We start from the raw sequence: 15,949 nt of genomic DNA, 5'->3' as shown, positions 1-15,949 counted from the left end.
CACACACACACACACACACACACACACACACACACACACACATATAATCATATTTTTTGGCAGTGCTAGTATGAGTAATTACTACACGACTTACCTACGTACTAATAATCTCAGCAGTGAAAGTGTCCATTATGAAAAACAGCTTTCATCTACCTTAGCAGGACTACTTGGATCCCAATGCACTTTTATTTATTATGAAACAGTTAACATGTCGTGACAATCCTCTGTGTTAAATACAACATTTTAACAGGTTTCAGCTCATTATTTAGCTTTTTCAGTTGCTCTTGCCATTCTTTACTCTCACTGTGCACTGGATATTCTACACATTACACCTACAGGAACTGTCCAGCTATGAAAAGCCCTGACACAACGCTTCCAGCACACAATGCTTCTGCTGTTGTTAATGCTAGAGGAGGTTTGGAGTTAGGTTGTCCAGTCAGCACAACACTGTCCCTCAACAACCCCGCTCTAGCCAGGTGTTTCCAGGTGACGTCAAAGCTACTGGGACACGCCCACCTGGCAGACAAAAACAGTGCTCTGGTCCTTTGCTCTGCAGCCATCTTTTGAACGTCTTCAAGTTTAACTTAACCAAAATGCCTGATAGTTGCTGTCCTATCAGATACACTAATCACGCCAATCATTGCTTCTCCACAGCGACCCTGGCTGTCAGCGGCGGCTCATTAAACTGTAGGATTGATACTCTGTCAGCTTTACTGTTATGACACTGTAAATGTCCAAGTCAACAAAACTAAAATTTACATGTGGTAGCCCGTTTAAGATAGCTATGTAGTGCTTTACTTTACTAATAAATGAAGAACAATTCCTTGTTCTTCACCTCCAACATAGTGGTATTATTTACCCATCCAGATTAAAAATACATGTAGCAGTCCATACTGTGAAAGCTTCATCCATCCTGGCAGTAGGTAAAGTCAGCAAATCTCTAGAAGATACCTGTAGATGTCACTAAACTCCAGCTCTGGGAACGACATCGCCAGGGATTTAAATAAAGCTGATGGGCAGAATATGGATCACCAAAGTTCCCAAAATTTGTAGTTTTTCTTCTTGGGGTGAAAAGGAGAGGTGAAAAAACCCTACTTTACTCCAGCAGTACTATCTACTGTTTATGCTTAAAGGTGGAGCACTGCTTTGTCTGCCAGGGCAGTGAGTCGGTCACGTGACTGAAAATGATGGATAACTTTCCAGTGAGCTGGAGTGAGTCTTAAGAGCACTTCCACTTTGCTTAATTTCTTCACACCTTGATAATCAATGATCAGCAGTAAGGGATATTATTGCAAACTGACTTCTTGCACTATTGCATACTACTGCAGTACTACGCTTGAATCCATTGAGCCCATTCTTTTACAAATGTGTGCAAAGGTGATTTCACTTGACAGATTGTTTGGCACTGCATTGGCTTCATAGCTGAGTTAGACAGTCAAATGTGGTAGTTTACTGCTGTTCAGAGGGTACATTTGTCCAGCAGCTGTGTAACGAGCTCACTGGGATGTTGTGGAGTTATAGGTGAACAAACGCTAATATGTCATTGTAAACATCAAGATCTACAGCTGTTGAGATCTGGGGTTTGAACTGACTTACTTTCAAACTTTTTTTGCAAATGATATGTTTAAAACTAGCGTCAAATGCTAATGACTGGTCAAATTCAATCAGCCCTTGATCTCTGTCCGTTCCCAATGTAAAGTCAGATCCATTAAATGCTAATATAGATCCATAACAATGGAGGCATCACCTAGAGATTATTGATGTCCATGTTACTGCAGACTTTATATTGGCCCCTCTCTGATGTCCTAAACTTATCAGAAGCAGTGAATTTGGATTTTAAAATCACTGAAACTAACTCAGAAGATGGTCTGAGTTGTGGTGTAACACTTTAATATCAAAATATCTCCTCCTGGCTCCTGGTCAAGTCACACATTACTCACAAGATTTTTCTTACTTACAAATCTCTCAATGCCCTGGCACCTCAGTATCTCTCTGACCTGCTGCAAACCATACACACAGTCTCGGATGCATTGGTCCTTCTCTGTTTTCTGTACCTCGCACCAACATCAGAACCTTTGGGCCTTCAGTGTGGTGGCCCCCACCCTCCAGAACTCTCTCATATATGAGCTTCACAATGCCCCATCACTGGAGTCCTTCAAGAAACTTGTCAAAACTCACCTCTAGACTTTTTTAAAAAATATTTTTGCTACTCTTGTGTACAGTGTAATTTGGTTCCTTGAAAGTTATAATTATAATAATAAATGAAAAGTTAAAAATAGCATTGCACATTGCATTCTGTTGGTCCCCTGCTTGGTTTGTAATGATTAGGCATGCAGAAGAAAAACAGCAAGCCTGCCGTCTCACTTACCAGTCAGTGAGATAAAAATCCTCATCTTATGCCTGTGTTATGTTAATGTGCCGGCTTTGAGATGAACAATAACCCATGCAGCACTACAGCTTCAAAGATCACAAAAACAAAAAAGAAAAATGAAAGATTAAAGGCAGGTCACCGAGGTATATTTATGTTTGGGAGTGGTGGAATGCTCCGGAAGCACTGGAGGCAAATTTTAATTACAGGTCTAAAGATATACAGATTGTTCACATCCAGATACCATCTGCTTGCGAGACATGTTAATGTATGATGAGAGAAACGGCGAGGGAAACAAGCAGAAGAAAAAAAAGAAAAAGAGGGGGACCAGGAGCCAGGAAGAGCAGTAATAAAAGCCTCAGTGGGAATATGTTGTTTATGAACCATCACAGTAAAGATTAACCTAATTTAATCAATAATTGTAGCATCAGGTGTGTTTGTGTAGAGTATTTCACTGGACACTCAGTCTTTTTTACCATTTTGTAAATGCCATTCAGTACTAAACCTGCACTACAAAACCACTACAGAGACATTATGAGACAGTAACCGTTTGGATATCCACCAAAGAATTGAACATTTTGGGAGGATTATGCAAGTCCCAGTAGCAGCATTTGGAAACAGCCCAGTGATGGTGGTGACAAGGTCTGAGCAACACTGCCCGTTAGGAAGTATCCTACTATAGTGGAGAATTAATTACTGTGCAGCCTGTTGGCATAAGATCTGAAAACGGCAATCACTGTCTGGCAGATGATCACTTTTTGGCACAACACCTGGAGCTAGGGGGCAAAACGATCGCATGAGTGCTGCTGTTTGGCTGAGGAAGAATATAGTAGTCGTGGTAAGCCAATCACATGACTGCTTCAAGATGACAAAGCAACAAGGTGCCAGTTTTTAAATTGTGCAGATAGGCCATGTAAAACCAGAGTCATGATAAACAATATATACGCGTTTTTTCCTTAATATTTTCATCACAATTGCTGTCTAAGGACAGCGCAGCAAGCACTCTCTGCTTATGAGCAAACAAAAAAGAGCCCGTTTGTGTTGGTGGAAAAATGCACCATGTCAACCAATCAGAAATGATATGGCAACATGACATTTGGTTGTTTAGGAAGAGGGGGACATTTTAGGAGCGATGGTGAGTACTTAGTGTGTGGTGTTGTGGATAGTTTTGTGTGGTGACTGCTGTCTCCAGGTAGAAAAAGCAGTGATACACCTGCTGCTGTCAGACCTGCAGGTATCAGGCTGTGATGTTCTCCTTTATAGTGGACAGAAATTATTTTTTGGAGTGGCACAAATAATTTGTGGCATCTTATTGAATGCAGAACAGCTGATTGTTATGTAAATAGTTTGAAATGGTTATTTTAAAAAAGGTAAAAGGTAAATGGCTGCAAATAACTTTGTTGTTTGCAAAACTTGTGCATAGGATTTTAAAATTGACAATTTATATTTGCATTTAAAGTTATGAAATATGATTCATTAAACATGTTTGTGGTTGTTACAGTAAAAAATATAACTTTTTCTACTCTGATTTTATGTTTTTTGTCTGATTTTAGATCAATTGTGTTAATACAGTATGTCAAAATGAAAACATAACTGTAAATTCAGACACGTGAGGTTGTGCTGAAAAGAATGATACCAAACATGGCAAATAAACAGTTTTTAAAGGTGAAATGTAGGGATAAATCAATCAAGTAGTTAAAAATGGCCAATTATACCCTGGACCCCAGAGGGTTAAACTGTTTTTTTAAAGTAATGCAATAGTTCGACTTCTTCTTTTGCTCTTGACGAAGGCGGTCACACTTTTCTCCTCCTCCTCCTCCTCTCCCTTAGCTTCCCTGCTTAGCCTCTTGTGTCCTTGTCTAGTCTCGTGTTTTGTATTACTTTTCCCTGGAACACTCTCTCACAGTCTGTTCTCTAAAACCTAAAAGAGAATTATGGATTTGATCAACTGGTCTCTGAATGCTATTGACACCCTTTTCTCAACGAGAAGTCTGGGCTCGGGTGAGCCTGAGTGTCCTGGAGGTACTTTCCCTGCCGGATGCACGATGGACGGGTGGCAAACTGGAGGGTCGTGTGCCTGGCGGGACTGTCGATTCGAAGACGCTGAAGATATCTACCTATTCGGAACCATGATAACAGGGTTCTTGCTGATCGGAGCTGGCTTGGCCCTGGCTTATCGAGAATTAAGAAAGCGGAACCGGCTGTTCAAACCCCCACAAGGCTGCGTGAGTTCTCAAAATGGGCTCATTGAGTGCAGCATGGATAAGATCTTGGAGAAGCTTACGGATGCCGTGAATACTCAGAATAAGACCTCTGAGTGCAAATTGGATCACATCTTGGAGAAGCTCACTGTGGTCGTGAGTTCTCAGAATCTGCTCTTTGAGCACAAGAATGACAACATCACGGAGCGTAAGGTTGATAACATCATGGAGAAGCTCACGGCTCTCCCACGGGAGATTGAGAGACCAGTGTTGGACTATTAGAACTGCTTTGAAATTCTCATGAGTTGTTCGCACTAAAGTAAAAACCACCATCACTTCATGCGGCTACCACTTCGGCGCCAGCTGCGGCTCAATGCTGGAGCTGAACAACAACACCCTGATAACGACTGTGTTTAGACTGTTCTTCCCATTCTATGCAAGGCCACCTGGGTTGGCTGGAAGACTGTTTACCTAGAACACTGTCTCAGCTGACCTCTGGACACATACACACATGCACACACATACATATATACACACATGCAGATGTACACTCATCCCCCCTCCCCCTCCAAATGCCTTCCACGCTTATTCCCCTCCGATGCTGACGGTGGATCAAGGAGACCAGCGCTTACGCTGCAGGCCCGGATGTACTGTCTACACTGTCTCTCACCCTTTACCCATCCCTGTTGCTTGTCATGTGTTTCTTTGGTGTATTAAGAGTTTTTTTTCATGTGCAGAGGTGTTTTTTCTGTTCTCAAACTGATCTCCCTGTTGGAGCTCAGTCTGGGGGGAGTTATCTTTTTCTCCTTATCTTTCATCATGTGGTGCATTTTCCATTGTTATACCTCTCTGACCTGTCTTCCCCATGTGATGTTTTTGGGTAATGTATGTATGGTTGGAGGGTAAGATGGCGCCGCCATTGCGTGCAATAGGTCGGCAGCCTTAACATGAAATTTCCCCTTGTGGGACTGATAAAGGAATCTTATCTTATCTGAGTTACTTTTCAAGTTATTAATTACTTTTAGAATCTTGTAATGCAGTTACTAACTCAGTTACTAGTTACTTCTTCAAAAAAGTAACTAATTAATTACTTTTTCAAAGTAACTTGCCCAACACTGCTGGCAGCACACCCCATTTAATAGTGTTCTTTAAAACAAAGGGAACGTTAGTTCCATCTAATCCAAAACAGACTGACATGTATTAGAATATACTGCTGATAGTAAAAGAGACCAAATCACTTCCAGCAAGAAACAAAAAAAAAAAAAAAAAAAAAAAAAGGAGACTGAAAAAAACCCATCTATGAGCCAAAAACTAACTGGGCTGCTTCTAAAACACCGTGAAATACAGTAAAAACAGGAGTAAGCTACTTTTTCCAAGGACGTGCACTCACATATTTGTTTTGAAAATAAAAAATTTAGATAGATGATACTGACCCTGGGACTGGGGAACACAATCCTCATAGGGCAACATTTCAGTGAAAGTAAGAGAGAGAGAAAAAAAAAAGATGCATGACCTTGGAGACAATCCCAAACTTTCCATTACAGCCCTGTTCGTATTTACTATTGCTGAGATGGACGTGACGATTTTACTAAGGAAATGGGAGAAGGGAGTTTGGGGAGCGACTGTTTACTAACATCTGAATTTTAGCACTGAGGTGGTTTGTGTATCCAGTTTAAGCTCTTAAAATACCTTTAAATCCAACAGAAACAAACAAATGAACAACTTCAACAAAGAGATGTCAAGTTTAAAATGAATGGCAGCCATTGACAGTTCTGTCAGAACTAGGAAGCCTCATTTCACAAATCTGGTGAAATGCTGACCAGGTGTTCATAGATATAAAAACATTTCAGTGCTTTTGCTTTGAAAAACACTGACAAACACTTTGTCACAATTTCTAAAAATATTCCTCAAACATACAGTCATCTCCTCAAAAAGCAAATAAATAAATAAAATAACTCAGAATATGTACATGTGAAGATCTAAAGGCCATTCGCTGCTACTTTGCTGTTCAAAATTTCGTCTCACTTTCATTAGATTACATCATGTTCACTCGTGTTCATCCTTTTTCTTTGGTCCACTCATCCCGTCTACATTTCTTCCTCCCTTTGATGGACTTTATTTTGACAAAAAGTCATTGAAGCTGACAACAGTAAAAAAGATGACAGCAAGGAATCAATATGTATGAACCGGATACAGTGAGAGACGAGAAGGATGGTGGGAAGAAACACAATCTTTTGGTAAACAGAAACTGATTTCCCCCTATCAGATGTGTTAAACCACAGCTAAGGTCAACTCAGAAGATGTCTGTTCTACTTTTTCTGTAGTTATCTGTAGGTGATGTTTATGCTCTTCAACTTATGTTTAACAGCAGTCCAATCATGGCCTTTTATGTTGTTCAAGGTTGAAAGTAATGCACAATATCACTCCTACTACATGACCAGACTAATTCCTGAAATCTATTTTGCTCAAGTTTGCAAACCAAGACATAATATTTAGCTTAATATATAACAGGAATGTGTTGCTTTTCCAAATGAAGGAAGGAGAATTTCCCTCTCTGGCTCTCTTCCACAGTGTGTCTTTGTCCTGTCTCCTCCATACCCCAACCAGTCGCCAGCAGATGCCCGCCCCTCCCTGACCCCTCCCTAAGGTTTCTTCCTGTTAAGAGGGAGTTTTTCCTTCTGTCACCAAAGTGCTTGCTCATATGGATTTTCCCTGTGTTATTGCAGGGTCTTTATGTTACAATATAAAGTGCCCTGAGGTAATTATATTTGTGATTTGGCACTATATAAAGTGAATTTGGCAATAGCCTCTGCACTGAGCTGTGTGCACGAGCCTTTCAGTGAGTAAAACTGTAGCAATGCAGAAGTTAGCAAAGCGATGATCCCGGCTGTGAAAAGAGCAGAGTAATGCAGAGCTGCAATAGCTAAAAGTTGTAGTTACACTACGAAGCTCCTATGTGTCTGTGGAGATGCTGTGTGGGTGGGTGTGAGTGGACCCCCAGGATATCACAGTAAATGAATAGCATATCCTCAGTCGACCCAAAATAGGGCTTTTACTGTAAGTGAAGGGCCAATTTTAAACGGCTCGATGCTTTAGCCTTCTTCACAAATGTTCAAAGAACTAAGTTCTGGGCCAGTGTTTCAACTTCATAGTTATTGCTGATATGCTGATCTGGGGGAAAAAGCTGATTAATCTGGATTTCTGTTTAGAAAGAAGTCCTTCTGTAGCTTATAGAAGAAAACTCATTTTTTCTTTGGGTATGGTTTTACTTGCATACATAAACGTGTGCCATGATCATACGAGTAATGAAATAGAAAAATTCTTTCACAGCTATAATTACAGAAAGCGAGGGTGTCAAACATAACACCTGGGGACCAGAATCAGACCGGCAAAGACTCAAATCTGCCCCACTGGACAGCTTTGGAAAATGTGAGGGGGCATCAATGTTGGACTTTTGTTTTAATCAAATGTAACTTTGTGAAAATATGTTTTACAGCTTTTCTTACAAAAAAATGGCAAAGTGTTTTACTCTTTACTACAGAAATAATAATACAAATCTATAGTAAAAAAGGACATGTTTTGTAAATTAACAAAAGCTTTGTTTTATTAATACAGAGCAGGCTGGCCATAAGCTACCAGCACTTTTCATATAATTCTAAACATTTTGTACAGCATAAGAGTCATGCTGAAAAAGTTTTCTCATCTACTACAGCAGCATTTTCTATCATGTAGACAAAGCTGTACGATGTAGCTTTGACTCAAAGATGAGTTTCAGTGGTCTGGTCCATTTAGGAAAAAAGTGAGCCCGATTTGGCCCATGATGTAAAATGAATTCGACATTCCTCACATAAAGTATAAACTGTCACTGTGATGTGAGTGGGTGATTGTCATATTGGCTACATTTACATGAAGCCTAATATTAGGATTGGCATTTCTATCAATCATAATCACAGAAAAAGTAAATGCCTCAGTCAGACAACGCTGTGAAACCATTTTTATAAAGAGACAAGAAGAATGACTCGACCCATAGATTATTTAAACTGAATACCCATAAAGGAAATTTTGTTACATTTTATGTGACACAAGCACAACCACAGGTACAAAAAAACCCCGTATCCTCGCTTCAGGTAAATTTTACTTACTTATTATTCATACATTTATTCATCAGTTAGTTTGGGTATCAGTAAACTAGGCTGTTATCGACTAAAGGTTTGCTCACAATAGTGGTCCATATCATAAAGTGCATTTAACCCACAGTTCCATTCATCCATGACCAGTATTTGATGCCTGGGCACGGCTAAGGAAACTGTACCCTGGGCCAGTTCAAGAGGGGAAGCCAAGTCTACATCTGGGTCTGAGAAACACTATCTATAATAAATGGTAAATGGCCACCCACAGCTCGTAATCTACCTGCACCTGAGGTAAAGTATATAACCCATCAAAGGCACAAAAAATAAAATCATAAGCCCTAATGGCTTTTGTGGTGTTCTACCCTGTCCCTGATTACGACTAAACATCCCCTCCGGTGATAATATGTATGCACTGTTAAAAAATTAAAAGCAACACAAAACCATACTAAACAGTCAGGAAGTTGATCATGCATGTGTCCAAGTAAGCTGAGTATTTCCCGTTGAAGGAGACGAATGCGGGACATATTCATCATTTAATGCACTGCACACAATTCTAACTAAGTGTGTGTACACTCATGCAAATAGTATTAGTGTTGCTAGTATTAAATCACATACCATTTAAAAAGCTGACCACAGATTTTCAGTGTGAATGATTTCAATCAGACCTCCAAATGGCACCATGCAAAAAAAAAAAAAAAAAAAAAAAAAAAATCGCTTCCTCCCCATCTTTAGTTTAGATCTTCAATGTTTTGTTTCACCTTAGCTGTTTGCACTAAAACCCTTTGAGGTCCACCAAGAAAAAAAACATTTTTTGTTTGCATTTCTTATTGATTTGGGTGAGTAATAACCACAATCAATATTTTTTTTCAATAGACCCTGTAGTTTTTAAAATATTGATCTCTACCAAACGGTTGAGATGTCACTTAATGGTAAAAGTATGAAATGTCATGCAAATACAAGTACATTAGATAATACAGTTGAAAAAACATCATTTAATAAAGGCCAAATTATTTAAATTACATATATCCAGGATTGGATACAGTTTATTTCTAGTAGCATGCCAGTGAACATTGCTGTTTTCATTCCATCAAAGAATTATCTCAAACAACAAAATACATGGTTTTCTAATCTGCAAATGTGAAAAATGTGCTACAGCACAAAATACTCACATTCAGGCCACTTCTGATTGAATGCTACTGTGCAAAATCATTTTTGTTTAAAAAATAAATAAATAAAAAAACAGTGCAAATCAAGCACATCTGCTTGTGGTTTTGGTCGTTGGGGTCTATAGCATTTATTCTGCTGTCTTGGAGAGCTGAATCATGGTTGTCCAACTCTAGATGCTGGCTTGTTAACTTGGTTCAGACATAGCCAGGTGGAAACCTTTTGAGAGCCATTGGTTTCTGAAGTTCTTTTATGGGTTTGCACAGTGTTTTTTACAACTTTGGCCCCTTAGAGGTCGCTTCTGTTCCTTTTTACTGAGGGGAGCACTGAAGAATGTAGATCCCCATGATATTTGTGATTTCCACATGTTGTTCTTGATTTTTACAATATTTACTAATATTAACTCAGAAAGTTACAGAAATTACTTACTGAGGAAATTATTTCAACATATTCTTGCTGTGCTAACACTTAATGTGATTTATCAATAGCAATGGATAAACATGGGTCTAGTGGTCTGACTTAATAATACATTTTGATAACATTTAGGTTATGTTAGCATTAGCACCATAAAGGGACAAATCAACCGTTTGGTTGACCACTTTTTAAAAAAATTATTAAACATTTAATTTCACTTTTTTTAATGCTGTCAAGTGACATACATCTGTTTAGTAAGTCTTCTAACACTATCATATATCAAAAAATTATATCTTTCTATCTCAGTTTCATCAAAAACACTCAAAATATGTTGGATGGTTTTTTTGTTTCTGACTTCCTGGTTTGGAGAGGTATAAGAAGAGCCAACAGTTTCCATTCACAGTGCCTTCTGGAGGAAGTTTTTGGCATTACAGATGTAAACCAATTGGTAAAAAAAGACTCAACAAGGTAGGTCAATTTCAGTGAAAGCCTCAGTTAGATATAGGGCCTGAAAATGTGCTACCAATTGGTTGAGCAGAACGCTAAAGGGTTGAAGGCTAGTTAGCTAAATAAAGAACCCACAGTATGTGAACAGTTCAAAAGTGTATTTTGCAAATGTCATGATTCTGATGATTTTAGATGAAGAATCTAGACCTCTCCATTGCTGTGTACGTAGCTAAAATCTTCCTCACATACTGCAATGCACTTTTAAAACTGCTGAAGGCCTAAGCGAACAGTACAGCCTTATAGTGTGTGAGACATTTTATCTGTCTAGGGGCAAGACCATTGAAGGTTGTGACTTTCAACGTGAACCTAGAAGCTGAAAGCATGAGGTTACATTAACAATAGAGGAAAATATCATTTTTGAGGGAGAGATCACCATCTGCTTCTTCAAGGCTTGTGGAGCCTTCACAGATCTCCCCCACCTGAGCCTCGGGCTACAGAAGTGATTTCAAGGTTGGCAGCTCATCAAAATGAGTGGCAGGTGGTACAGATATCTTTCGTTAAATATATTTCTTTGTATTTTTTTCCTTTTTATTCACCATAAGATAAATGAAACCTTTTTCATGGATGTGTACAGCAGGAAATGACATTTGTGTTTCCAGCCTTACCTGGGCTTCATTGTCCTTGAGCAGTCGTTTCGTCCGTGCCCCACCGGGGTCGTCCGTTACATTAAGAATCACCACACTCTTCCTTTCCCAACCAATGAAAGAGCCATCGGTCATACCCTCCACCATGGCCAGGAAGTCCTCATAGCCATGGTGACGAGTGGTCACTACAGAGAAGGAGGTCCAGTCATACTCTTCAAGCACCTCGAAGATAACTTCAAGCTGGAGCAATGTGGAGCAGGTGAACTGGAGGTAGATGGAACCGCTCTCCTAAAAGATAGGAAGGAGACGCCATGAGACAAATTTATTTGAGGACTTGGACAAAGCAAACACAGAATTAAATGTCCGTTAATTAAATAATAATATTATAGCTTTAAAAGGTCCATTTGGTGTCAGCATCATAATCGGGAAATGGCATCTTCTTTAAACACACCTGACAAATTAAATGAAAAGCTAAACCCTTGACCCCCCACACTAAAGGGGATCTTGTGTTTCATTTACACATTTCTGCTGGCATGGATTGACACCACTTGTCCTTTTCAGGGAATGGCCTCTGCAAATTAATACAAAGTTGACTCATCACATTTATCTCAAATCATTTTTATGATGATGATGACCCAGGGTTGGCGTAATAAGCAAATGCTTCAGCCAATACCTTTTGATTAGCCTTGTCTCATGCTTTCTTTCTTTATGGTAGATTTTTGTTCTGTTTTCACTGTTTGTTTGTTTGTTTGTTTTTTCACTGTTTTCACTGAGATTTGAATTTGAATGCTAATCAATAAAATCAAATCAAATCAATTCATAGGCATGCGATGTAATGTTTGCCCTCTGAATGGTCTGAATGTGAATATTATATCAATCATACACTCTGGCCTTCTCAGTGCCCAGATCTCAACCCAACTGAACAGATGAGTTATGTTAGGCCAACATCATACAGTGTTACTTGTAATGTTCATGTTCGGCAAAAGTTAAAAGCTTTAAATCTGGCAACAAATGAGTGGCAAGTCTACATCCATCCATACACACACACACACACACACACACACACACACACACACACACACGGTCTCTACCAACTCCTGAAGTCTAAACCAGTGCCTGCATACTGCTGAGCTGAGGAGGTAGTGCACAGTGGGATTTTAGGGCTTTCTTTAAAAAATTAAAACAGTTTGCTGCAGCAGGAAACATCCAAGATGAAACCAAATCAGTAAACTGCTGGACCAGAAGAAAGTCTTGTTTGTACTCTCCTGACAGTAGAACCACCGCCGTGAGACATGCGATTCTGTATTTTTTTTTATTTTTATATCTCTTCTTCTATATCGTGTTAAACACAATATCAGTCATTCATATACCATCAATTATCTGCTGCTTATCCTTTTTGGGGCCATGGGGGGGGGGGGCTGGAGCCTATCCCAGCTGTCTTGGGGGAGAAGCAGGGTACACCCTGGACAGGTTAACACAGACAGATTCACACCTATGGGAAATTTAGAGTTTCCAATTAACCTATCCCGAAGCAGTCAAAACACGTCTTAGATATTTTTTGGCCAACAATGAATGACCATGTTCTTAGTTTCTGTGCATCTACTGACACAATTTCCTGTTTTAAACACGAAGATCCGCAGTTAAAATCCACACTGCTTAACTGCTCTGGATGTAATTCAGTGATACTGGACTGTAAGTGTGTAAAAGTGAGCAAATTCATACAGTAGCTGTCTAAGCAAGTTCTCTTCCAGCTTAGCCCTTTTCTTTGTGTGAGACTGACTTTAGTCCTAATAAGAGGGGAGCACTCAGAGGAATAAGACAGTCTGTCAAGAAAGTCCTTGGTTTCTGAATAAGGCTTTCAGTGTCAATGAAGGAAACAATGATGGCCGTCCTCTCTGCTTCTCCACTCATGTTTAATCTGGACAGATGAGCTACTCAGTGAATTCTTTTCTATTGACTTTTGTGCCATTGTATTTTTTGCTAAAATGAGAACAAAGTATCAGGATGGGAAAATCCATAAAGGTTGAGAGTTGGAATGAATGTGAGCTTAAACACTGAATATATATTAAAAAAACTTATCATGACAGCGTGCATATTCCAGCGCTCTTTTGCTGTCCAAGGCTTTTATCGGTTTAGCTTGTACTAATTTTGGCTCTTTCTCAACATTAAACAAAGAGGTAGAGGGCATGTGTTTAAATTAATCATCAAGGCTCTGCATCTGCGGCTACATGTGGATGATCAAAGAGGAAACTTCAGGGCGTAGCTTTCCACCCATCCATGTCGACAGGGCTCACCTCAGGTTGCGCTAAACTGAACTAGGTCAAATATCAAACCAGCAGCCTGATTTATGATGTAAGCTTGTCTGCTTTCTTTAACCCAGCTGAGAGTAGAGTGTGCTGGGAACGTGCATCGAGTGAGCAGTTGGGGTGGTGGTGTATGAAACAAAAATCAAAGCACATGTGTCCCCTTGGAAGCTGGAGCAAAAGAGAAGAAAGAAAACTTGCACTCTTGTCATTTAAACACTCACCAGAAACAATGAATGACTGACGTAGTGTCCCAAAACACAGCTGTAGAAGCACTTGTGACACAAGGTTGATTAATTCTTAAAGCGTATTAGGAAACATGTTTGACTCAGCGTCCCGAAGGCAATTAAGAACTGATTAGAGTTTACTTATCAGACATTTCTCAAATGCAAAGCTATACTCTGGAGGTAAAAATACCCATTTGTTGTGTTAAACCTCAATTGGCGGGGTCAAACAATCGTGGCTTTTCTAGATAACATTTAAATCAGTCACAGTGGAAAAGGCAAGACATAAGCTAAATCCTAGTACAGTGCTAGTAAACTGCAATGTACTCTTGTTAAATTAGCCTTACTGATTTCTCAAGTTCCAACCAACCAGCATGCTTCTACAAGCACAGATGCTGTCACTTAAACTAAATGTATGCTGTATACTGTTTTAAAGTCTGTTTTGATACACAAACTGCCAATTAGGTTCCCAGAACTAGATAGATTCTTACTTATATTCATAGGGAACTTAACATCTCAATATACCAGCAAACTATTAGAAGCAACATGCCAGGTTAAGTCTCTAGGCCCTTAAATGCACCACCTTAAATTGCCCCATGGGCTCTGCCTGGTTGCCTCGCAGAAAATCAAGAACTAAAGTTCATCCAAGACATGAAAATTCAGAGGGATGTTCAACATAACCAGGGGTGCACATAAGTAGTCCGCAGACGTGCACCAGATAAGAAGTTGCAACAAGTGTTTGCGTACATAAGATTTTCTGGAGGAGGACAGACATTTGTTTAGAACTGTTAAAGATGTCGAAGAAGCAATCTCCTTTAAGCAATTACTTTGGTGTTGTTGTGGGATTTCTCTTTAATGCATTGTCTTGATGAAATGCTTTGATGTTACTTAGTTTAGTATGTCTGGTTCACGCCTCACTCACGCTGGGAAACAGACGGTGAGGACCTGGTGAACTGTCTCCCAGGAGACAGAAGCTCACACAGGAAGGCTTGGCCCCACAGTGGGGGAGAGTCTCACAGGTGATAGAGGGTTTTCTGTTTAGAGCCAAGGTGTGAACCTCAACTGTAAAAGCTTTTTGTTCTGTGACTGTGTTTAAAAGGAACCTGAACTGTTCATTGTCAGAGACAACTCTCAGTGTCCCCTGACTGACGTCTCTCCTCATGCATGGGAAATAAAGTGTTGGGTTTTAACTGCTCATCGTGTCTGCAGGCTTTGTTAATAAATTTCCACAACAGTGTTCAGAACCGCAAAAGAAGCGCGTATTTTCGTACAAGTGGTTGCAGGAGGTGAGCTGGCTTCAAACAAATGATGCTGTGAAAATTCCACTCTAGCAGACAAAAACAGTGCCTTTTATATGTACGCAAACGCACTTTGCAACTTCTTATCTGGAGCGCGTCTTTTATTTTGACAGCACATGCGCACCTGCGGACCACTTATGTGCACCACTGAACATAATGATGCTTTCTTTGTGTCAGGTAGCTCAACAAAATCCCCCAAAAGATGAGCTCAACGATGTGGTATCACCCTGCTTGTCAATCAAAACTATTTGCTTTAAGTTTTGTGTGCTCACATAGCACACAGCATATGACACATTCTCTCAGCTAAGAATCTATTTCACTCTTAGAGCATAATGTCATGAAAAGCTGGAACTTTCAGCAGGTTTTAAACTGAAAATATTAACATAACCTCCAGAGCAGGTTAGGTGTGTATATTAAGTTGCAATGATGATCCATATGCTTTCTTACTTAACCCTTTAAGACCTACCATAGAACCAAGTCCGCCAGAGCTCATCTTATCTTATATTTTTACATGTTGTAGTGCCATTTTGGGGAGCATTTCAAGTTACTATACATCAATACAACCATTATAGCCCAAATTTTATATGCATTAAGTCCATAGTAACTACATAAATTGCAAAAAAGTGCAATTAAGTACAAACAAATTGAAATTTGTTTTTGTTCCATATATTTCTAGTTAGAGAAATTTAAGAGGTTTGTCCCACAAAAATGTTGCACAAAGTAGTTTCAAACAACACGAAATTTATTTTAAATGTC

General features: G+C 39.5%; 1 protein-coding gene across 1 annotated transcript in view; it reads right to left on the bottom strand.

Moving 5' to 3' along the window:
- grin2da (glutamate receptor, ionotropic, N-methyl D-aspartate 2D, a) overlaps window positions 1–15,949 on the bottom strand; it is a 237,814-nt gene that overhangs the window by 121,407 nt on the left and 100,458 nt on the right. The window contains exon 4 of the mRNA XM_005933743.2: window positions 11,390–11,656. Coding sequence (XP_005933805.1) covers window positions 11,390–11,656 — 267 coding nt within the window. The remainder of the gene's footprint in view (window positions 1–11,389; window positions 11,657–15,949) is intronic.

Source organism: Haplochromis burtoni, unplaced genomic scaffold (genome assembly GCF_018398535.1).
Source record: "Haplochromis burtoni strain Fernald_Lab_line unplaced genomic scaffold, NCSU_Asbu1 Contig_168, whole genome shotgun sequence".
NCBI classification, from domain to species: Eukaryota; Metazoa; Chordata; class Actinopteri; order Cichliformes; family Cichlidae; genus Haplochromis; species Haplochromis burtoni.
Note: the sequence above shows the minus strand (reverse complement) of the source record. Positions and strands in the feature narration are given on the sequence as shown.